Source organism: Asparagus officinalis, unplaced genomic scaffold (genome assembly GCF_001876935.1).
Source record: "Asparagus officinalis unplaced genomic scaffold, Aspof.V1 AsparagusV1_Un738, whole genome shotgun sequence".
In the NCBI taxonomy this organism is placed as follows: Eukaryota; Viridiplantae; Streptophyta; class Magnoliopsida; order Asparagales; family Asparagaceae; genus Asparagus; species Asparagus officinalis.
Window position 1 is genome coordinate 42,557 of NW_017972998.1, and position 23,149 is coordinate 65,705.

A 23,149-nucleotide genomic window follows, 5' to 3' on the forward strand; every position below is an offset into this window, starting at 1 on the left:
TACACAAAACTATTAAACATTACATTGAAATCAAGGAATTACAAAAATTCATTAAAAAATTTTAAACTTTAGAGGGCTAATTTGTAATGTACTAAACTTTAAGGGTTTTTTTTTGTAAATTTCAAATTTAATAGATTTTTAATTAGTTATGGTCTTTTCAAAAATATTATGGGTAATATTTACCATGAAAAGTTTTTTCTAAACCTATACTTTTAAAAGGTGTATGATATTTTTTTCAAAATTTTAATTTTCTAGTGTTATTAGTAATTTTGCATATTTATTTTAGTGTCTATAGGGTATAAATTCTCATAGTGTATTTTTTGTAAATTATAAAATTTAGGGGTTTTTTGTAATTTGTTAAACTTTTAGGCCATTTCTAAAGATTGTAAATTGTTTATAGACTATTTATAATTCCTATACTTTCAATTTACTAATGAATTTGAAACTCTTAGGGTGTTTTTTTAATAAATTTTGAATTTTAAAGGTTTGTTTGTAATGTTTAAAACTTTAATGGTGTTTTCTATAAATTATAAATTATGTAGGGGAAATTTATACTTCCTATATTTTCAATGTATGTTAGGTTGGAAATTATCAGGATTTTTATAAATTTTACAATTCTGAGGGTTTTATTTTGCAATTTATAAAAAGTTCAGAGTGTGTATAGCAAATTTTATAAAATTTTGGGGTTGTTTGTGTTATTTGTAGGCTTTTAGTGTGTTTATAGGTTTAAATTTTTTAAGGTGTTTTTTTATAAAATTTGAATTTTAGGAGTGTTTTTATAATTTTTAAAACTTATAAGATATTTTCTCCAACGTCAAAAAACTTTTAGTTTCTAGCTAGCATATATTTTTTAGATTTCTCACTAAATTAAAATAAGTAAAATATATAAATTTTAAGATGCTTTAATGAAAATTTGAATTTGTAAAGGCCGTTTTGCAATTTAAAAAACTTGGAGAATATTTTTTACAAAATCCAAAAACTTTTAGGTGCTGTCTAGCATTTGTTTTTTAGATTTCTCTATGAACTTAAATAAGTAAAGGATTTGAATTATATCAAACATATTTTCTTTATCTAATAACATGTTAAGTCATTATAAATATGATAAATCATTTAGTTACTAATTCAAAGAAGATAGAATAATTAGAATAGATTAGGATAACAATGTAATATTTAAAAAAATTAAGAGTAATATTGACCATGAAAAGATTTTCTCGAACTCGTACTTTTAAAGGGAGTATGATATGATATGATTTAGCCTCAATTAAATCATAACGAAGAGAGGTATTACTTGCAGCTTATATTTCTAAATAATAAGTAAATGATTTGAGGGGATTATGGGTAATTTACATTTACTACGCCCAGATTCGTAGAGAAAAGCTAAAATATGCGTTGAAAGAGGGTTAACATAGAAAAAAAAACTACTTTTCAATTTGGAAACGGAACAGAGTGAATCTGTTGAAGAAGGAGAACTGGTCGTAGTTTTCTTCTTCCTCTCTCTCTGTCTCTCTATTCGATTCCTTAAAAAAAAAACAGCAGAAAAAAACCCCAAAAGTTTCTAGGGTTTTGTCCTTTAACAATGAGCTGATTTCTCCCAAAATTCTCCCCTAATTCAATCAATTTCCTATCCGATCGCATCGCGATGTCACTAGCTTCGAAATTAGGGTTTATCTCGGTACTTTTGGCGTTGCTTGGAGCTGCGAGCTGTGAAAGGAGCGAATCGGAGGCTTACGTGACTCTTCTTTATGGCGATGAGTTCCTTCTCGGTGTTCGAGTTCTTGGCAAATCGATTCGAGACACTGGATCGAAGAAGACCATGGTTGTTCTCGTCTCTGATGGCGTCTCGGATTACTCGAAGAGACTCCTAACGGTAATGATTTGGTGTTCCTGTTTTCTTAAGTTTTGTAAATCTAGGATTTGAAGCACCAATTTAGTTTTGGGTAGCTCATAAGTGTTGACATTGATGTGATTTGAAGAGTTTGAATTTTTTTAATCAGCAACGAACTTGAAAAAGTGAGATCTTATATGACATTTACGGGGTGTTGAAATCTATGTAATATGTGCATATAGGGTGAAATAATGTAGGATTACTTCTTGATCAATGCCAAAGTTGCCGATATGACACAGATCAACAGTGGTGGAGCCAGGAATTAATTAAATTTGATAACGTGTAAATTTTATTGCGTGGTTGATTAGTATCTAACATATTTATATAACAAGACTTCTGTAATCAAATTTCAATAGTGTTTACAATAGCATTTGTCTTGCCTTCATTTATTGGAATCATTTAATGGCATCTTCCTCATCAATGTTACAACATATACTATTGCTGAAAAGTTCTTTCAACTGAGGATGTGGGGTTTGGAAAGATTAGAGATGGATGAACTTACAATTTATACCCATACTTTCTTATATATTAAAGTGTTAGAGACCTCAACTTATAATGAAACTCTGGAGAAGGTTCAACAATTTAAGGTACAGGCTAAAAATGCTGAATTGTGAGCTCTGTTAGGGTTCAGTTGCAAATTGTATTCTTTTGTAGGTCTTAGTGTAAATGTTCTTGAGTTGTAGCTTAGACGTTCTCTAGCTATACATGGGTGTGGATGTCAATTGATTTGTTAGAAAATTGTTGTAACAACTAGAGGAGTAGAGGTCCACATATAGGGGATTGTTAGTGTTGACCATCTTCTACCTTGAGAAATAAAAACTAAGGACCCAATTCTCTTGCTCTTCTGTTCTTCTCTTTTCTCCTCTCAATTCTTTGTTAAACTGGAGCTCAACCACTCTCTAATGGCGAAATATGGAGCTAAGGAAGGCAAAAAAATTCGATTTGAATGGAGGTTTTCCTGGTGGTATCAAAATGCCGCTGTGTCTGGATATCTTATCCATCTCTCAAAACCCTTTCATAGGCAACCCTACTTGCTCTAAATTTTCCTTTTTTTTTGTTGGAGGGGGGCAGGATATGTGAGTTTTTACCATGATTATTTTCTTGAATCTTGATAGCATTGGTTGTACATTTATGAGACTTAAACAAGAAGAGTTTTAAACACTAAAAAGTAAAAACATAAACATTTGAGGAAGTGAATGATCATAGATTCGTAGAATATTCTATATAATAATTTAACCAGAAACTGACATGAATGGTCACACCGAAATGAATTTGCTCTTTAGTGCAATAAATAGTAAGTAATAGGTATCTCATCTAGTTAGTTTGTAAGCATGATACAGAACTATAGAGATAGAATTATATTTTAATCACAGAAAGTATTAAAAAGGAATGGCAGACACAGTTTCTCTTCAAAGTTTCTTCTCATAGCCTCATAAAGTTGTGTGCTGCTTCACATACATTTTCTGATTCATAATAGTGTCTGTCATGGAGGATTTTGAAGAGAATTGATAAGGCATAGGTTCTGTGACATGACATTGTTATAACCATCTCTTAGTGAGAGGATCTTTCAGTTTCTACTGGGAGAGAGGGTATCTGGGTCCAGCCTTGAATTGTTAAAAACGTAAACATTGCCTTTGTGATAATACTTAGAATATCATCTAATTTTCTCTTAGTTTTGAGGTGTCTTCGAAAATGGTAAGGTGGGTCAGTATATTCATTCTTTGTATTCCTCTTCCATGTACTAACTTGCTATTTCTGATAATTTTGTAGGCTGATGGTTGGAAAGTGGAACTTATAACTTTGTTGGCTAATCCAAATTCCATACGACCGAAAAGGTTTTGGGGAGTCTACACCAAATTAAAAATATTTAACATGACGAAGTATAAGAAAGGTAGGACTGTCAAGTTAACTACTTTAAACTGTTATTGCACGATCCTGTTGCTCAAACTAGCATTTCATCCTTGGCCAACTAGTTTGCATATCTTCAAGTAGAGTAAATATTCTGAGTTCCTAATTTTTTTTCTATCCAGTTGTTTATCTCGACGCTGACACAATTGTGGTCAAGAGCATTGAGGATTTGTTCCAGTGTTCAAAGTTCTGTGCGAACCTGAAACATTCTGAACGTCTGAATTCTGGAGTTATGGTTGTGGAACCTTCTGCAGCTCTTTTCGATGACATGATGAGCAAAGTGAACTCTTTGTTTTCTTACACTGGAGGTTAGAATCTTAGTATTTATTCTTCCAAATAATCAACTAAATTAAACATATTTTTTCATAATTGAAGAGCTTTTGACTTTTTTCTTATTATGTTGTTCTCTGTGATGTCTAGAAATATTAAGTTGTGACAGTTTCTCTCAGGTTAATAAACTCAGTTGCGTGGGACAAATATTATATTAGTGCATCTTTGCTTTTTACAGACAAGGGAGATTATTTTTGTGGTGTACATGTCAACAGGCTTGCATGGAGAGAAAACTCATTTAAAATCACAGCTAGGTTTCATCCCACAGACAATGCAACGCTCACCAATTCCCTCGGAGTTTTCATTCCTGTTCAGCTTTTTTGGTATTCTTCTTGAAGCATGCACCTTCATGGCTAGATACCAAATTCATTATGGCCCCCTTTGGCAAGGGATTAATAAGGGGATTAAGAGGGTTTAACCCCTCATTAACCTTCCAAACAATAAAAAAGCCCAAAGAATAAAAGCTCGCGTGACCATGAGACCCCTAATTAACCCGTCAATTGATGGGTTTACAATTCCACATCTGGAGGCGGAGTAAATTAACTCTGCCTCATCGCAAAGGGCGTAACAATTGTCATTTGAAAATATTCCAGCAGAACACAGTATTTTGATAAGGATAAATGCTAAGTGAAGGGAAGAATAGAAAAGTTATTTTGTGTGGAGGAAAATATCTTTAGTGGTGGGAAGTTTGTCTTTTTATCACTAAGCCCGTTATCATAAGCAGCAGTACTCCTCGGCTTCATCCCCAAGGCTGCTGCAAACCCAAATTTGTTTTTGTATCAAAGGCAATGATTAGAGAAAGAGTCATTCAAAGATATGTTCTGTTTCTTCCTCCCCATCTACTTAGGAAACATATATTAGGAGAAAAATGTGTTGATTTATGATTTAATTTTCAAATGTATTTATATAGGTAATTGAGTTTATACTATGATATGTTATATATTTGTGGAAATATTTGGAATTAATTTCAATTGTAGAATTCAGAAGAAATTTATCATACATTTTTACTGCTAAGCGGAAATGTTTTGTAGGTATTTGTAGATTTATTGCAAAACTACCATATGATGAATGCACCATTTGCAAGTATTTTGTAATTTCTACCTTATTCTAGGTGTGTCAGCAATGTTATGATGTGGCTGACAAAAGAAAAACAAGATTCTCGTACTTTCAACAAGGTTAAAGTTGGTATTGTTCGAATTTTTTCTAGGTGTGTCAGCAATGTTATGATGTCAGCAATGTTCTAGTTGAAGTCATCTCAATATATTAATTAATTATTAATTTTTTTTCTGCTTTCAATAAGGTTAATAAGGTTAAAGTTGGTATTGTTTAAATAAATAGAGGGATTGACCTTCTTAACACTTCTTCTATTGCCAAACACAAAAGAGTTAACTCTTCATGTTAATAATTCAATCCAAACGGAATTAAAATATTTTTAATTCTTCATAATGGGTTAACTAAGGTCATCCTTCTACTTAACCCTTTTCTCTTAAACCCTTGCCAAACGGCATCTATAGGTCTGGCCTTATGCATTTCTAGCTGACTAACAACATTAGCCAGAAGAAAATTGGACCAAATGATCTTCTGAGCACTAATCTTAAAAGTTCTTCGTTGTATTTGCTTAGTTACATAAATAGATACCCACCCTGCTATAGAAACATCATAATTATCCATCTTGACTTAGGCTGAAGTCACAATCTTAATCTGTACTTATGGCACATGCTGACTCTTCAATCATCATTTGTAATAGTGCATAGACAAATTGAGAATATTCTGTGATCCAAGAGATGCATCGGCCTTTAGGGTTCATTCAATAATCCTGTGTGCTAGACATTTATGTAGCCTGAGGAAATTTGTGGACTAGTTTTGATTTATTACCTATGGCAAGTTGCGTTGCCGTCCTTGTTACTATTTTTTTGATGAATTAGTTTATTTTTCTGAATTTGTTATGTTATATACAATTCATTGAACTCCTTAGCTAACCCATGTTCTTCACCCACTGCAGGAGATCAGGGTTTTCTCAACTCATATTATGCTGATTTTCCCAATGCCCATTTATTTGAACCGAACTTATCTTCAGAAGCTAGGAAAAGTAGGGCAACACCTGAAATGGAGCGTCTCTCTACTCTGTATAATGCAGACGTTGGTCTTTACATGCTGGCCAACAAGGTAAGCACCAAATTCCAGTGAAGCATTAAATTGTATTATCTTGCAATTTTTTTCATGCTCCAATCATGTTGGAGAACATTAATGACCGTAACAGAATTATTGTTTATTAGTTCCCATGTAGTTTCAAAGTGTGAGGTTTTGTGTCTTAGCCCTAAAATAGCATTTTTCTGGGCTAACTCAATTAAACTCTTCTAATTTACCATATTGTGTTCTTTCCTTTGCCTCAACACTAGTCAATACTGGGAACAACTCAAGGTTTCATATAGACTCAAATTTCTTACCGAGATTAAGGCAACATTTTCTTACATGCTTAAAAAACATAACTTTCTACTTACTAGTGAGTAATTTGAGCTTTCAATGATTCACCTGCCTATAATGTGCTGTCCAATTTTGGGAAATTAATGTGGTGGATGTCTTTTGTCAATGTGTTTGGTCGGAAAAACAAGAACTGTTAATATCGTGTTGCATGACAACTTTTCATGATTTTCATTTAATTTAATAAACTACTATCCATATTGAGATGTGAATAAATAATTTAAAAAAAACCAATCAAACTGTTGAAAGTACTAAATGAAGCAAGATCACTGCTTCATTTGTTGATCCCTTAATTTCTATGTTTGCTTGACCTTCATGCGAGTAATCTTTGTATAATGACATATACTTGTAGGACTAAAGCCTATCTTGCTGATTGTATTGCTGCCTATTCTTGATGCTTTCTATATTTGCTACTATCAGCAGATGCTTCTTTCCGAAATCTAGCACTCGTCTTGTCAGAAAAAGAAAGAAGATGTGAACTTTCGTAGTGGTATCCTTGTCTTTCAAATCAGTATTCTACATCATGTTGTTCAACGTTTCGGCTGTCTGATGCTTCTCTCTGCACCTTTATTATTGCTTCCTTTTTCACTTGACATACTAAAAGTTCCACAAAGGCAACAGTCATGACAATGATCACCACCTATTATGTCTTTAAGTCTTTTTGCAAAAATAATCTAGATAATACAATCGGCCTCAAAGTGCGTTTTATTTTTAGCTCAGTTTTGTATTATGCGCTAGCCTTGCTTGCTGTCTGCTGATTCCCTTTAAACGTATCGTGTTTTAGTGGATGGTTGATGAGAAGGATCTACGAGTCATTCATTACACCCTTGGCCCTCTTAAGCCATGGGATTGGTGGACAGCTTGGCTTCTAAAACCTGTTGACGTCTGGCAGGTGCTTTCTCTGATCTTTCTACTTTTTATTTGTTATCCCAGTTCAGCATATTATCAAATGATTTCATCACTTGTAATTTTGCAATCATTTGTAACATTTTGCGTTTTTTGGTTGCTTCAGGTGATTCATATGCTTAGATGAATTCCTTTATTTAGTTTAGTTCATGCTGTTGAAATTCACGATTACTTGGTGCTATTATGCTGTAGAAAGTTCGCGAACAACTTGAGGAAACACTTCCAGGTACCGGAGGAGGACGAAACGCCAATGAGCAGCTGATAGTCAGAATTCTGTTTGCCCTTCCCTTATGTCTTTTGCTGCTTTGTTACTACAGATCCTTCTTTCAGGTTAGAACTCCCAGGTCGGAATACTTTTAACATTTTGAAACTTTCATTTTGGGCAATTTAATATATCTCTACTACTTGCAATTTTATTTGGTACAGATCAGAGATTTGTTCAGTACTTCTGGTCGAAGCTCTATATGTGATTATGCTCGACTTGTTTACTATAAATATAGATCAGGTGCAGGAATTCAGAGTTATTCTTCTGTTGGTGTCGCCTCATCTTCCATTGCTAATTCAAATCAACAGGTATCTTTTTTTTTCACTCTTTAGATTTGTCTAGGTGAGTTTTTGTTTTTTAATATAAGCTCGAAGCTCTTAATACATATAATCAAACTTAACTTAGATCAATTAGAATTTGTAGAAGTACAAACATTCTCTTGTGTGTAAAACATACGAAGCAAATGAATTCATCATCTCTGGTATCCTTATTTTGCAATTGCACCCTTATTAGTAAACTGATTCCTGCTGATGTCTTGCCTAAATCTGTCCTCTCCATATAGCATAAACGTTTCTATTGTGAAAAAGTGTCATGTTAAAAATTTGTCACACAAATTGTGCGAGTTTAAAAAGTTGTCTGCCAGTGTGCATCAATATCGTATCTGTATCAGTGCATTAAAACAATATGGTATGCTGTTTATAAGAAGGATCTACACGTGGCAGCTTGGAAATATGGTTGCGACCTTAGCTAATCTAGTTCTGGAAGAGATTTGTAACTTCAGGATATTTCATTTGTTTGCTACTTTTTTACTAGTTCTGGAAGGATCTGTAAGTGGGTATTTTGGTATGATATAGGCAATTCAAAGGACCTTTTCCTCTTGATTGTTTAGTCATCCATGGAGTTGCCAATGCTAAGTGCTATTATAGGGAACGACAAGGTTCTCTTTTCTGGGTGCTTTTATTACATACTGCTGTTACTAGTTTGTCAGTTTGATGCAGCTCCAGAAATGATTAACCTTTCCTTTATTTTGGTATATGGGCGATACAACATAAGAGCAACAAAGAAAACATTACAAAAAGCCTTCACAGAGAGACAACTGCTTTAATTTTCTGATAGTATATCTAAAATAATCTCATGATCCATGTGGTACAAGTCCTCAAAACACAATGGTTTTGATTTAGCTGCCATACATATGTAGCCTATGAATCACGATGAATAGAATAGATCAGGCTTTAGGATAATCTAAGTCAATAAATCATGAATTCTCCTTGCCTCGATTCTTGGATAATTGTTCAGTTTGCTATCTCTTGATGCTTGAGCAAGGTCATTAATATTTTTTGGCTATAGAACTTTATCATCATGTTGGTCCACGTGAATGGAGTGGATTGTTCATTCAGTTTTATTACATATCATGACTTTGCTAGGTAGCATAACTGAACTAGTTATGGGAGATATTGAAGTTTCATCTCTCCCTTCCTCTCTCTCTCTCTCTCTCTCTCTCTCACAAAATACTCATTTCACATTACTAAATTAATTACATTTGTTTGGGTCAAAAGTTGAGATTTTCATTGGTGACGAACTCATTACAATTTCAGCCATTACAATAAGTTTCAAAAGTTGAGATTTTCATTGGTGACGAACTCATTACAATTTCAGCCATTACAATAAGTTCAAAAAAAGAAAGAAAGTCGATCTCATTACAATTTCAGCCATTACAATAAGTTCAAAAAAAGAAAGAAAGTCGATCTTTTTATAAGATCTCTTTTATACAATGAAAATAAAGATTACAACTCTTATCAAACAACGCAATAGACGTTTATCACCCGCTGCTTGCATGAGATCTTTGCCTGTGCCGGGGACGTTAATATCCGTGGACCGCCGCAGATCAGATCCGGTTGACAGATTATGGAATCAAAGCTCTTACTTCACGAATGAAGTAATCGCTGCAGCGATGATCTCGACCAAACGAGATCACGACTCTTCTCGGGATTTAAGACCAAGCTTAAATCCGGAGGAATAGGGGACGAGTCTCAGATCTCTCGAACTCCACTCTTTATGCACAGGAGATCGCCAAGCTCTGCTAACCATTGCTGTAAATTCATGGCTCCACTCTCTAATTCGGTAGCATTTCGCCCTCTTGATGTCCACCCCGCTTGAAATGAGCCCCTAAGCCTGTATTTATAGGCTTCAGATACGGGTATTTAGATAAGAACGAGGGATTCCTCCTTATCTTCAGTTAAGAACTGATTAACCATAGTATCAGATCAGTTGGGACGCTCAGGAACCAACAAATTCCGAGAGAATCCGTAAAAACCGAAAAATCATACTTTTAAATCAAATTTGACCTAAGCGTCACCCGGTGGTTCAGTCTTGACCTAGCCACCAAATGGTGGCTCGGCCTGGGCCTAGCCACCAAATGGTGGTTCGGCCGTCGAGTCTTGACCTAGCCACCAAATGGTGGCTCGGCCTGGGCCTAGCCACCAAATGGTGGTTCGGCCGTCGAGCCACCCTTGGTGACCTGGCTATGGGCCGAACCACTGGTTCGAATCGTTTCGATGCGACTCGGTCGCCCGTGACTTTCTTAGTCTTTCGGATTTTGACTTGTTCTGTCGTTACGCGTATTTCATTGTTTCATTGATCTGTACGTTGTTTTGGTGGTCAATGAGCGTACGGGCCACTTGGTGGTAGTCGGTGAGCATGCGGGCCACTTGGTTCGTCGATTTGGTGGTCGATGAGCGTGCGGGCCATTTGATGGTGACCGGTGAGCACGCGGGCCACTTGGTTCGTCGATTTGGTAGTCGATGAGCACGCGGGCCACTTGGTGGTGGCCGGTGAGCATGCGGGCCACTTAGTTTGCCGATTTGGTGGTTGATGGGCGTGCGGGCCACTGGATGGTGGCCGATGAGCACGCGGACCACTTGGTTTGCTGAGAGCACGCGGGCTACTTGGTTCGCCGATTTGGTGGCCGATGAGCACGCGGGCCATTTGGTGGTGGCCGATGAGCGTGCGGGCCACGTCATCCATAGTTCGTTGATTCGCTGGTCGGCGTCGGATAATTCTCTTTGACTTAGATAATGGCGTTCATCACATTTTCTATCTCGAGCTGTGTATGGATACCTATAGGTATTTTTAGACACCTACAGATACCCCCTTCAAAGTATTTCAGACTCATTCTTTTATAGAGGAGTCTGAGATGCTTTGGATATGATAGGCCCCCACCTTCAGTCGGTGTCAAAGGACCTGTGAACCGCTTCAATTCTTGACTTCTTCAGCCTTCAGTCTATTCAGTGTTTTGTCAAGTAGATAAAGTTTTTCCGGTGCTGTGTTTATCGTTTGACCGTTGTCAAAATCTTGAATCGAAATTGGTGAGTTAGTTTTGACTCGTGTCATTGAGTTGATTTTGAACTGATTATCTTCGTCGCAACTTGTTAACAGGCGTTAACATAGTTTATACTCGTACGTTTGCTAGAGTCTACACAGTTTAAGCTCTTAAGACATTGGAGCGTGACAGTCCCAAATGTTGGGACTGCAGGACCAACTATTAAAGCTGATTCATCTGCATGTGTGAATCTTATCCCGAATTTGTTGGATATCCAAGTCACGAGACCAACTAATGGGGCTGGTGTGTCAGTGACTTTCCCGTATATAGGATTTTTGGCAAACCCTCAGCCATCAACGAGTTTGATGAACCTTTACCGATTACCGTTTGAGTCGGGCTAGCATGCGGATTGTTTAAGTCTGTTTCGCATGTGACGTTATGCTAAAAGAGTTAAGCCTTTTAGTGCTACGATATTGAATACGTAGATTTCGTCTTTCTCACGTGAAAAGACTAAACGGCGACGCGTGTTAGGCGTAGACTTTAAGGTTTTTGACAAACCCTCAGCATTCAACGGGTTTGACGTGTCTTTACCGATTACTGTTTGAATCGGGCTTGCATGCGGATTATTTAAGTCCGTTCCGCATGTGACGTTATGCTAAGAGAGTCAACTCTCTTAGTGCTACGATATTGAATACGTAGACTTCGTCTTTCTTACAGGAATAGACTACCCGGTAACCCGGGTTAAGCGCTGACTCATCCCTACTTAGGCTTCGGGATAAAATATCACATATTGGTATTCTGATGTCTTCTTCAATCAGTAAAGGACTAAACTGGCAACACGTGTTAGGCGTTGACTTATCCCTGTTCAGAATTCGGGATAAAATTCCCTGTGCGTGTGAAGCATGGATTTTGACGTTATAAATAACAACCTGTCATAATATCGAGTACGTGGGCTTTTGTTCTTTTTACGGTTAAGAACTAACCGGCAACGCGTGTTAGACATTGACTTATCCCTACTTAGGAGTCGGGAGAAAATTCTCCGTGCATGTGAGGCACGGATTTTGGTGTTATTAATAACAATCTGTCACAATATCGAATATGTGGGCTTTTGTCATTTTTACGGTAAAAGACTGACCGACAACGCGTGTTAGGAGTTGACTTATCCCTACTTAGGATTCGGGATAAAATTCCCCATGCGTGAATTCTGGTGTCTTCTTCAATCGGTGAAAGACTAAACCGACAACGCGTGTTAGACGTTGACTTATCCTTGCTTAGGATTCGGGATAAAATTCCCCGTGCGTATGACGCACAGATTTTGGAGTTAAAGGATGGTGTCTTATCTTAGGATAAAGACGAACCCAAAATGGGATAGGAAAAATTTTACATTCTATCTCCCGAAACCGAAGAGGAAGAATGTTATATTCTATCTCCAGTGCAGAGGAAACTCAAAGTGGGATCTCTAATTTGAGAATCTGAAGAGTGAAACTAGGAGTGAGATCTCCACTCCGAGAATCGAAAGATTTGGATAATCCTAGCTGTCGGAAGGTTTGATTACCGAACTAAAGGTGAATTCCTCGTTTATCGAGAGTGAATTGTGGTTTTGACCTTAACTGTAAGAAGGTTTGACCAAGCGGGAGTTTGAGGTGACCCTAACTGTAAGAAGGTTTGATCACTCGATTTGAATGTGAACCTCTCGTTCATTGGAGGAATCGAGAGAGGATTTTGGTTTTGGCCCTAACTGTAGGCTATGAAGCACGAACACGCATAACATGAAGCCGTGTCGTGTCCGTGTCGGACACGTGTCAAACACACGTATCCTATGTATTTTTTAGGATTTGCCTCGTGTCGGCGTGTCGGATGGCCGTGTCGGATCCGTGTCCGTGCTACATAGACTGTAGGAAGGTTTGACCAAGTGGACAGCGGGAGTGAGAGTACAAATCATAGTGAGAGTGTTGACTTGTACAAATCACTCAGAGGGGGTTCCTGTGGATAAGTGACAAATACTTAACACGGAGGGGTTTGATAATCGTCAACGATCAGGATATTGAGATTCCAAGTACTATATCTAGACTCTAACAATGAGAGTGTTGAGTGCACAGATACATCGAAAGTTTGAGTGGATTTAACCGAAAGGAATTTTGGTAGTCCCACCGTCAATTAGTCTGACCGGTGGGGGATTTTGTGGTGGAAGACTGTGAGTCGTCAACAAAAGAGTGTTCAGAAATCACAGTGGGGGTTTATTGTTCATCACTTTGTTTGTAATGATCGGGTTATCCCTAAGAAAATTACATGTAGCATTCTTCCGGGAACTTCCCATTACATGAACACTACCCCCAGCTTCCTTTGTGGAACTGGGTCTGACTTTGTTCTCAGTTACATGGTCGGGTTATCCTTAAGAATATTACGTATAAAAATTCTTCAGGAACTTTCCTTCAACGATAGGAAACAGTTTAGACTCATATACCTATTGGAGTATTAAGAAGCAGTTTATACTCGTATACTTGTCAGAGTGATTGAGAAGCAGTTTATACTCGTATACTCTTCGGAGTTTTGTCATTCTCATTTGGCTTATCCCAGCGTTATGACGCCGGCTTCAACTAAGGTTTGGATGCTATTTTTAAGAGCAAAGCAATCCTTGGTGTGATGAAGGACCCTTCTGTGATATGCACAGTACTTTGGATCCGCAGTGTTGTCAGCTTCCTCCTGATTCGTGATAGGTGGTAGCTTGATCTTGTTATTTTCAAGAAGGGATTCGAAGATGGCTGGAACATCTTCGTCCTTGAAGGAGTACTCTTTTTGGAGTTTCGGGTCCAAAGCCTTTTGTTGTCTTCGGGATTGTCGTTGTGATGTTTGATTAGCATCAACAGCAGCTGCAGGTGCCTTGCCCTTACCACGGGAGGCGAAGTTTGAGTTTGGAGGATTAGCCGTCGGTTGGCTCCTCTCGGTCTTCTTCCTTCGGAGGAAACGTTCGGTCCGCTCTCCGCGCACCTTCAACTCTTTTCAGTTGTTGGATGGTGCTACTCCCATAACTTCTAACACGTCCAAAGAGGTTGTTGTGGCAGGTTTGGAGAATGAAGTCCTCTGTAATCGGATCTCGGCAGTACATCGCCTTATTCCGGAAGCGCTTGACGAAGTCGTCGACCATCTCGTCATCTTCTTGCTTTTCATCGAAGAGCGAGCGTCTTGATTGACACCTCGGTATCATCGTCAAAGAAATGAGCGAGAAATATGTTCTCTAGGTTGTCCCAGCTGTTGATGCTTCTAGTCTTGAGACAGCGGTACCAATCGAAAGCGGGCCCGCGAAGGGTGCCAACGAATGACCGAACCATCAAGGCTTTATTGTCGGAGATCATGCCCAAGTGGGATTTGAAATAGATCAGATGCTGAGTGGGCGAACCCTTCCCATCGAACGACGTGAAATTGATCAGGTTGAACTTTGCCGGATACAGGATCGAATCCCACTCTCTCGGATATGGACACAGAATACCGGTCCTTTTCACCTCTTGAGTAGACATCAGAGCGTTGATTTTGCTCTCGAGATCTTTCATTTTCTCATCCTCGATCGTATCTGGGCTTGGACGATTCTTAAGAGGAATAACGGGGCCACCCTCAGTGTTGTCATTATTGATAGGACCACCCCCAGTGTTTTGGTCAACGGGAGGGTTCTCAGTATCGAGACGTTCATCCACATCTGAATCGCTACCTACTTGGTCAGCAAGGTTGCGACGGCTGGATTCACCGAACTGATTGGACAGAGCCTGAATTTGTTGGTCATGCTCTTCCCTCATTCGTAGCATAGCCATTTCTTTTTCGATCTTGAATACCTTTTTCTGTTTGGTTAGAGCATCATCGAGAATTTTGGCGATTTGCTCGGTGTTGATCATGAATGCCTCGTGCGATTGTCCTTGGCTGGACACCGTTTGGTCAGAAGCGACTGCAGAGTTGGCATCTGATGCTTCATCATCGGAGGATAATCCCCTCTGCATTCTCTGATGATCCATTTGTCTAATAGTTCCCGATCGTAATCGGATTAGACGATGCGATATAAGCGGGTCAGAGCTAGAAGATCGAATTGACTTTCCCTTATCAGCCATATTTATTGTGACTTCCGAAAGTTCGTCACCTTGAAGGCCCGATCGTTTCTTACGGAAACGTCTTGGCTTGGACTTAGTCGCTCCGTTAGAGATCCTCTCAAATACCGAGCCCCTCTGCGGAGCGGTCTTGGGACAGCTACACGCTGATAATACTGTCCTGATAAATTTGACGCACGAGCAGTAATATTCTGTTTCTCGGGTACTTCTCTTCCGAGACTTGTTCGTACCCCCCGTCCGATAGTACAACTTGTCGGTCATATGACCGGAGCAACCTATCGCGTGTTGGTACGAATTTTCAGGTATAACGTTGTCGTCTGACGAACACGTTTCCTTCTGAGAGCTTGCCGCTTTATTGGCGTTCTTAAGAGTCACGTATTTGGAGCTACGTTTTTGGGAGCGCGAACTCTTGACGGGCGCTTGGACTTCAATTCGTCGTCCGAGGGGGTCAATTGCAGGGGTTTTCCCATTATAGGAAGGTTCTGACTTGTTACGAGGACGTGTGCGACCCCCAGCTCGAGTGGTTGCTCGAGGTTCAGTCACTGGACCCAAGCGTTCTTTGATCAGAACTTTGCCTCGATCCTCGTGCAAAGGACCCATACAATCCGTCATCTTCGTCTTGAATTGGGACAAGTCCACGCTGCCGTGGGGCCCTGCCGGAGGTGTGTGATTCATCGGGATAGAAACATGGGCTGCCGTAGGCTTAAACGGGACCGCGAGTGGTGAACCGGGTGCGAATCAAACTGAATCAGGTGCGAACCGAACCGAACCAGACACGAACCGAACCGAACCGGGCGCGAACCGGCACAAACCACCAATTGGTGGCTCGGCTTGGGCCGAGCCACCAGATGGTGGTTTGCATATTTCGACAGTTCCGGGTGCTGTTTGACTTTTTGTCGACGCCGTTTCGGACTTCGGTTTCCAGACATGGCGTGATTTCGGTGGTTTCTTGATCACCTCTTTTTGCTTCAGCTTCTGCGCTTCTGGCACGAGGATCCGTGCGTACGCAATCAAGGGATGACGCTTTTGAATGCGCTCTTCGTGGGTTGAGCGGGTCCGTTTGACTTGGATCCATTCATTCGCTGTTGGCTTGGAGGATACACCATTCATTTGCTGCTGAGGGGGTTTGCACCTTCTGGACTTCAGATCCGCTTCGTAGCGAATCTTATCAACCGGCTCCAAAGCCTTACCGAGTCGGCGCGCAAGTCGTTGGCGCTGTCTTTGATGTGCCCTCTTTGATAGGGTTGGCGTGTCTTCTGCAATTAACTCCTTGGTGGAGGAAAGGACCAGATCTGTATATCCGGGCTCATTGGAGGCCAGATGGGCATTACAAGGCGGGGTTGCAGCGACAACGGGGGCCTTGATCTTCCTGCGCTTGCGAGGGACGGAGGATCTAGAGGAGGAGGACGACATATACTCCTCGAATTTCAGTTGGTCGAACTCGTACTCGACCTCTTCGTAAACCGGGATCTGGATCCGTGGTTGCAGCACGATAGCTTTGGCAGCGAAGCTGTTGGCTCCCACTGTGGTCGCCAGCGTGTTTGGGTCAAAAGTTGAGATTTTCATTGGTGACGAACTCATTACAATTTCAGCCATTACAATAAGTTTAAAAAAAGAAAGAAAGTCGATCTTTTTATAAGATCTCCTTTATACAATGAAAATAAAGATTACAATTCTTATCAAACAGCGCAACTGACATTTATTAACAGCTGCTTGCGTGGGATCTCTGCCTGTGTCGGGGACGTTAATATCCGTGGACCGTCACGAATCAGATCCGGTTGACAGATTATGGAATCAAAGCTCTTACTTCACGAAAGAAGTAATCGCTGCAGCGATGATCTCGATCAAGCGAGATCACGGCTCTTCTCGGGATTTAAGACCAAGTTTAAATCCGGAGGAATAGGGGACGGGTCTCAGATCTCTCGAACTCCACTCTTTATGCACAGGAGATCGCCAAGCTCTGCTAACCCTTGCTGTAAATTCATGGCTCCACTCTCCAATTCGGCAGCGTTTCGCCCTCTTGATGTCCACCCCGCTTGAAATGAGCCCCTAAGCCTGTATTTATAGGATTCAGATACGAGTATTTGGATAAGAACGAGGGATTCCTCCTTATCTTCAGTTAAGAACTGATTAACCATAGTATCAGATCAGTTGGGACGCTCAGGAACCAACAAATCCCGAGAGAATCCGTGAAAATCGAAAAATCACACTTTTAGATCAAATCTGACCGAAGCGTCACCCAGTGGCTCGGTCTTGACCTAGCCACCAAATGGTGGCTCGACCATGGCCTAGCAACAAATAGTGGCTCGGCCTGGCCTAGCCACCAAATGGTGGCTCGACCATGGCCTAGCAACAAATAGTGGCTCGGCCTGGCCTAGCCACCAAATGGTGGCTCGACCATGGCCTAGCAACAAATAGTGGCTCGGCCTGGCCTAGCCACCAAATGGTGGCTCGACCATGGCCTAGCAACAAATAGTGGCTCGGCCTGGCCTAGCCACCAAATGGTGGCTCGACCATGGCCTAGCAACAAATAGTGGCTCGGCCTGGCCTAGCCACCAAATGGTGGCTCGACCATGGCCTAGCAACAAATAGTGGCTCGGCCTGGCCTAGCCACCAAATGGTGGCTCGACCATGGCCTAGCAACAAATAGTGGCTCGGCCTGGCCTAGCCACCAAATGGTGGCTCGACCATGGCTGGTGAGCACGCGGGCTACTTGGTTCGCCGATTTGGTGGCCGATGAGCACGCGGGCCACTTGGTGGTGACCGGTGAGCGTGCGGGCCACGTCATCCATAGTTCGTTAATTCGTTGGTCGGCGTCGGATAATCCTCTTTGACTTAGATAATGACGTTCATCACATTCTTTCTGTCTCGAGCTGTGTATGGATACCTATAGGCATTTTTAGACACTTACAACATTCACCTGCTAAAGTACGTGATGTGTGAAGAAATTGGACAAGCCGTTTTGTTCATGTTGATCTACATGTTATAAAACTTTTCCTAATATGGTATGCATTTTGAACGACCTTTTGCTCTTTCGTTGTATGTGACAAAGTGAACGATTTTTCTTTATAACTAAAAGAATCTCACAATTCACAAATTAGAATTTGCAAAAATATAGATTTTAGTTTTCAGTAGTATGTTGATCAACATATGGAACATATCACTTAATTTCTTAGCATATAACACTTTGATAGAGGGCATATCTGGCTTAGTTATCCCTTGGATGAATTAAAACTGCTTCCTGTAATGCATGCCTACGTGGGTGCGTGCACCCGAGCCCCTAATTAATTAACAAGATAACATTATGTTGAATTAATTTAATTCTAGGTGCCAATGAGAGGCGTGCATGTCAGCAACATTACAAGCCCCTTTGCCCATATATATAATGTACATCAGTATATATACCTCTTGAATAGGCTTTAATGTTCCTAGGTTATAACAAACAACAACAACAACAACAACAACAAAACCTCTATCTCTATACCAAATGTTTGGGATCGGCTACATGAATACTATTCTTCCATTCCATTCTATTTTGGACCATCTCCTCCATTAAGTTAACCATTATCACATCCTTCTTAATTTATTGCAACCAAGTTCTTTTAGGTCTACATCTATAACTCGTTGCCACATTAACTATAATATTATCACTTCCCTAAGCGGTGCAGTAAGAGGTCTCTGTTGTACAAAGTTAACTAAAGCTTACCAAAATGCATGGTCTGCAATGAAATTATATGACCCCATCTGTTAATTGATCAACAAGTTTTGTATGTCTCATAAAATGAACAACCATGCAATTTGAAGGTTAGCATTTCATCTTGTTATCATAGTAATGACTGGTTTTCAATAATATAGTTGACAAGTCCCATGATCCCTGACATTGAATATTCCGGTTAACAAACCACTATTGTTCTATTCGATACCCTTTAAAACATCTTAGAAATGAAAAAAATCATATACTTTGAGAACATCTAATCATGGATAACGATATTTCTTTGGTGAGAAATGTGTACTTTTACGGTTGTATGCAATATCTATTTAGATTGTTCTGCTTTGTATTGTAGAAATCCCCCTTTTATTTTATCATGATACCAACATGATGGAATTGATTTTCTTATGTTTTTTGTTTAAACTGTTTATTTGTGTTCAATATCAATACAATTGATTCTTCTTTAATATTATAAGAGTTTCCTTTGTGCTCAAACTTAATGTAGTGTCAACAGTATGGAACTTGTTACGTCCTATGAAGCACGGATTCGCCCCTGGAGGCCACGAATCCGTGTCTGACTCGAATCGGACACGGATTCGTGCACGACACGTGTCAGACACGGTCAATCCGTGTCTGACACGGGTCAATGGTCAAAGTTGGTCGGACACGGTCAATAGCGAGTTGGACACGGTGCAGATTCGTTTTCAGGATGATTGAGTTAAGTGAAAGTTGGCCTGCATTTGTGTGGTTTTTTCACCCCGCTCGTCGTCGGCGCCGATTTCCTTGCGGCCTGGGGTGGTGAAAAAGTTTAGGTTTTTTTAATCCATTCTTGAGGGGGAACAAAAGACTTTTTGATTTTTGTGAGAGGGGGGAAGATGAGGATACCTTGGTGCGAGCTGCTTCCTCGGAGCCTTGCCGCCGGGGGACTTGCGGGCGGTCTGCTTCGTGCGGGCCATCAGGATCTCAAAAGCTAGGGTTCGTAGGTTTTCGGGAGAGGAATCAAGAGCAAGACAGCCTTCGGAGAGGGTAATTTTGGGGGGTTTTATATAGGTGGAGAGAGAGAAGGGGTCTAGAGATCTGACGGTTGTGAAAAGACTTGGAGAAACACAGATCCGCCTGTTTTGTTCTGATTGGTGGAGAGTTGTTCATGAGGATTGGCATTTTTGTTATGTAATTGCGCGTAATTAGTTTTTGGGCTAATACGAATTTGGGCCTACTGAGACTTTAGGCTGGATGTTACTTTGGTTCCGATCCATAGTGGACTTTGTTTTTTTTTCCTCGCAAATCCCTTCTTTACATATAATGAGAGAGAAAATCTAGCCATATTTTAGATTGTTAGTTGAAATTTATAAATTTTTTTATATATAATAATAATTTTAAAAAAATCCTTGCCGTATCCCCGTATCCTATTTTTTTTTTTAGATTTTACCGTATCCCGTATTCGTGTCCGTGTCGTATCCGTGTCCCGTATCCGTATTCGTGCATCATAGGTTACGTCCAATGCCAATTTAGTTGATCACTATACATTATTGTGTGTGCTCCATTTGGATTCTAGAACTTCGTTTTATCGACGTGATGTAATTATTTCCTTATTGTCTTTACAGTTCTCAAGTGGCACAAATTCGAAGGTACCTGCTTATTTGGGTGCAGTCTCCATATCTTTTTGCTTTTTAGCTGCCATATTATCATTGGCACTTGCATTTATTGTTGTCCCTCGACAAGTAATGCCGTGGACGGGTTTGCTGCTGATGTATGAGTGGACATTCACAACATTTTTCATAATGTTTGGATGTTATCTTCATTTCGTCCACCTGTGGGGAAAGGCAACAGCAAGTCAAGCAGGAAGCAGTCTCCCACGTGTGGATTCTGCTGATTTGGAATCAGGAAAAGGTTTGTTAAGTTGTATACCTGTTGTTTGTATTAGATCATTTTTTAGCCTTTCTTTGATCATCAGTTTCTTGGCTTTGGATTCAGGCCATCAACGTCAGTCTTCGAGTTGTGATGTTTCCATATGGTTCTATGGAAGCGGGATGGCAATTCTAGCGGTTCTTGCCCTTTCATTACCGATCTTATTGGGGATCACTGCTCTTTTCGCTAGGTAATTATCATTGAAGAACTTTAAATGTTCCCGTTGTGATAGTCAATAATTATTTCAAAAGGATCTAATAGTAATAAGGAATTCATAAAATTATATTGATACAGTGATTTCTCCAATCCTCAATAGTCACTTTTCTTCCTTGTATGGGGCATTCCATCCTAGTTGACTTTCAAACCACTGTAATCCCTTGTTGCATTAGTGCTGTTCTCTAATTTTGGCATGATTTAAAACTGTTTCATTTTTATATTTATGGTTTCACGTTAGAGCAGCATTCACATGATTATCAGGAAGCATAAGAGGCATGAGCTCCATATCATTCATCATCAAGATCCAGTTCAATTATAACATCTGTCACTTTCCTAAAGGAAAGTAGCTCATATAGTATAGTAGTTTTACCATAGTACACCACCTAGTCAGAGTATTTAGTTCTTTATATATGTGTGCGTACGCGCGTGCGTGAGTGCACTTACTTGCTTGTTTGCTTGAAGGATTAATGCGGCTACAGGCATGTTATCCGGGTTGTGTCTTAATTTGGCAGTTAATCCTGTTTAATAGACATGGAAGATGTGGATTTGAGTCCACATCATTCAAAATGTTAGTAGCCCACCAGATCCTACAAGATTCCATTTCTTCATACTTGCATGATCTTGTGCTCCACAGATGGTGATACAAAATACAGTAGTAATAGCAAACAACAACTGCTAGAGTTAAGGGGAGGGGAGCAATACACAAGAAATTGATGTAGTTTAATTACTTTTGATCTACGTTCACTGATGAAGTTAGCAAAAGAAATTCACTTATTAAAGAGGAGATTGCAGCTAGCGGGTCACCTTTGTAACTAGAAAGATTTAGATAATGATGACGACCACCTACTCCATTGTAATAAGGATTAATAGCAGATATAGGCTCCTTGTGGTATCACTGTTTTGAACTTACTACACCCTACTTTTATTTTTGCAGACAGGCGCCCTGAGTTGATTTTTTTCTCTCACCCTTAGGTGGTCTATTTGTTAAAAAAAAAGAAGGGGAACAAAAGAGAAAAAAAAAGACTTAAGTGCAGAAGAGTCAAAAAAATTTCACTCAAGTGGTTTATCTGCAAAACTAAAACTAAAAGGGTAGTTAGTTTGAAAGAACGATGCTACCGGGGTAAATTAAGCTTTGTCATTTGCCTGTATATTTTTACGCCTTTTCTATATGGAGTCGCAATAATTAATGTCTTTTCTTTTTCTCCAAACAGATTAGGGTTAATGGTTGGAGGAGGCATAGTGCTTGCATCTTTCATGACATATGCTGCAGAGCATCTTGCAATCAGAGCGTTTCTTCGAGGGCTAGAAGATCGCGATGTGCCCAGCAGAAATCGAAGCTTTTGTTTTTTGTGTTAACTTTCTTACGATGTTGTATATTAATTTTGCATGTACAAATTTTGACTTGCTATTCTTTTGTATCAGATTCTAGTTTCCTCTGTTAGGGTGGTTCTTAGCTCTAGAGAGGCTGCATGACCTTTGCATAATTTTGTAATTTATGAGGCAAAATTTCCCCCTTGCAATTGGCTGGCTTCGAAATGCCTCTTTTTAGTTGTTGCCTTTTAGGGCAAGTCCATTAAATTTTTTGCTTTGTTAAGGTATAGTCTGTTTTTCTGTATTTGGAGTAATCCATCAAGTTGCTTGTCATATGGTGAGACTTGCACAGCATTGGGTTTACTGCTTCATGAATTTTAGAGCTTGGATTTTCCATCTCTTGCTTGTTTTTGTTTTCTTTATCTTTTTTAAAGCATCGACGAGTGTGAATATATGCTTGATATGAAAGGCGTGCTACTGTTTATGCATTACTGTGTATTTTGTTTCTTCACCTGCATGTGTATGCTCGTTCACTCATTAACGGCTTTCAGTTGTGCATTATTTGTTTTTTCTTCGCTTCTTTCTCACTGGTGTTAACTCGCTGGCAAAATTTTAGTTTAACCAAAATGTAGGTAAATTGACATTCAAATCCCGCCTAACCTATTGGTATCAACTTAATCAAACGAGTTTCCATCGAAGGCTTTTTTTATATATTATGATTATGATTTTCCCTATATTATTATTATTATTATTATTATTTGAATGACAGGGTCACAGAACTCGAATGAGACAGGACGCTCAAAATATTTATTTACACAAT

General features: G+C 39.5%; 1 protein-coding gene across 1 annotated transcript; it reads left to right on the forward strand.

Annotated features, from left to right (window-relative positions):
* Positions 1 to 1,415: 1,415 nt before the first annotated feature.
* Positions 1,416 to 22,680, forward strand: LOC109828123 (inositol phosphorylceramide glucuronosyltransferase 1). The gene is made up of 10 exons (XM_020395158.1): positions 1,416 to 1,867; positions 3,656 to 3,776; positions 3,916 to 4,101; positions 6,126 to 6,289; positions 7,389 to 7,496; positions 7,703 to 7,840; positions 7,937 to 8,083; positions 20,499 to 20,784; positions 20,869 to 20,992; positions 22,230 to 22,680. Exons 1-10 carry the CDS (start codon positions 1,640 to 1,642, stop codon positions 22,372 to 22,374), a joined length of 1,647 nt encoding a protein of 548 aa, XP_020250747.1. The 5' UTR covers positions 1,416 to 1,639; the 3' UTR covers positions 22,375 to 22,680.
* Positions 22,681 to 23,149: the final 469 nt, after the last annotated feature.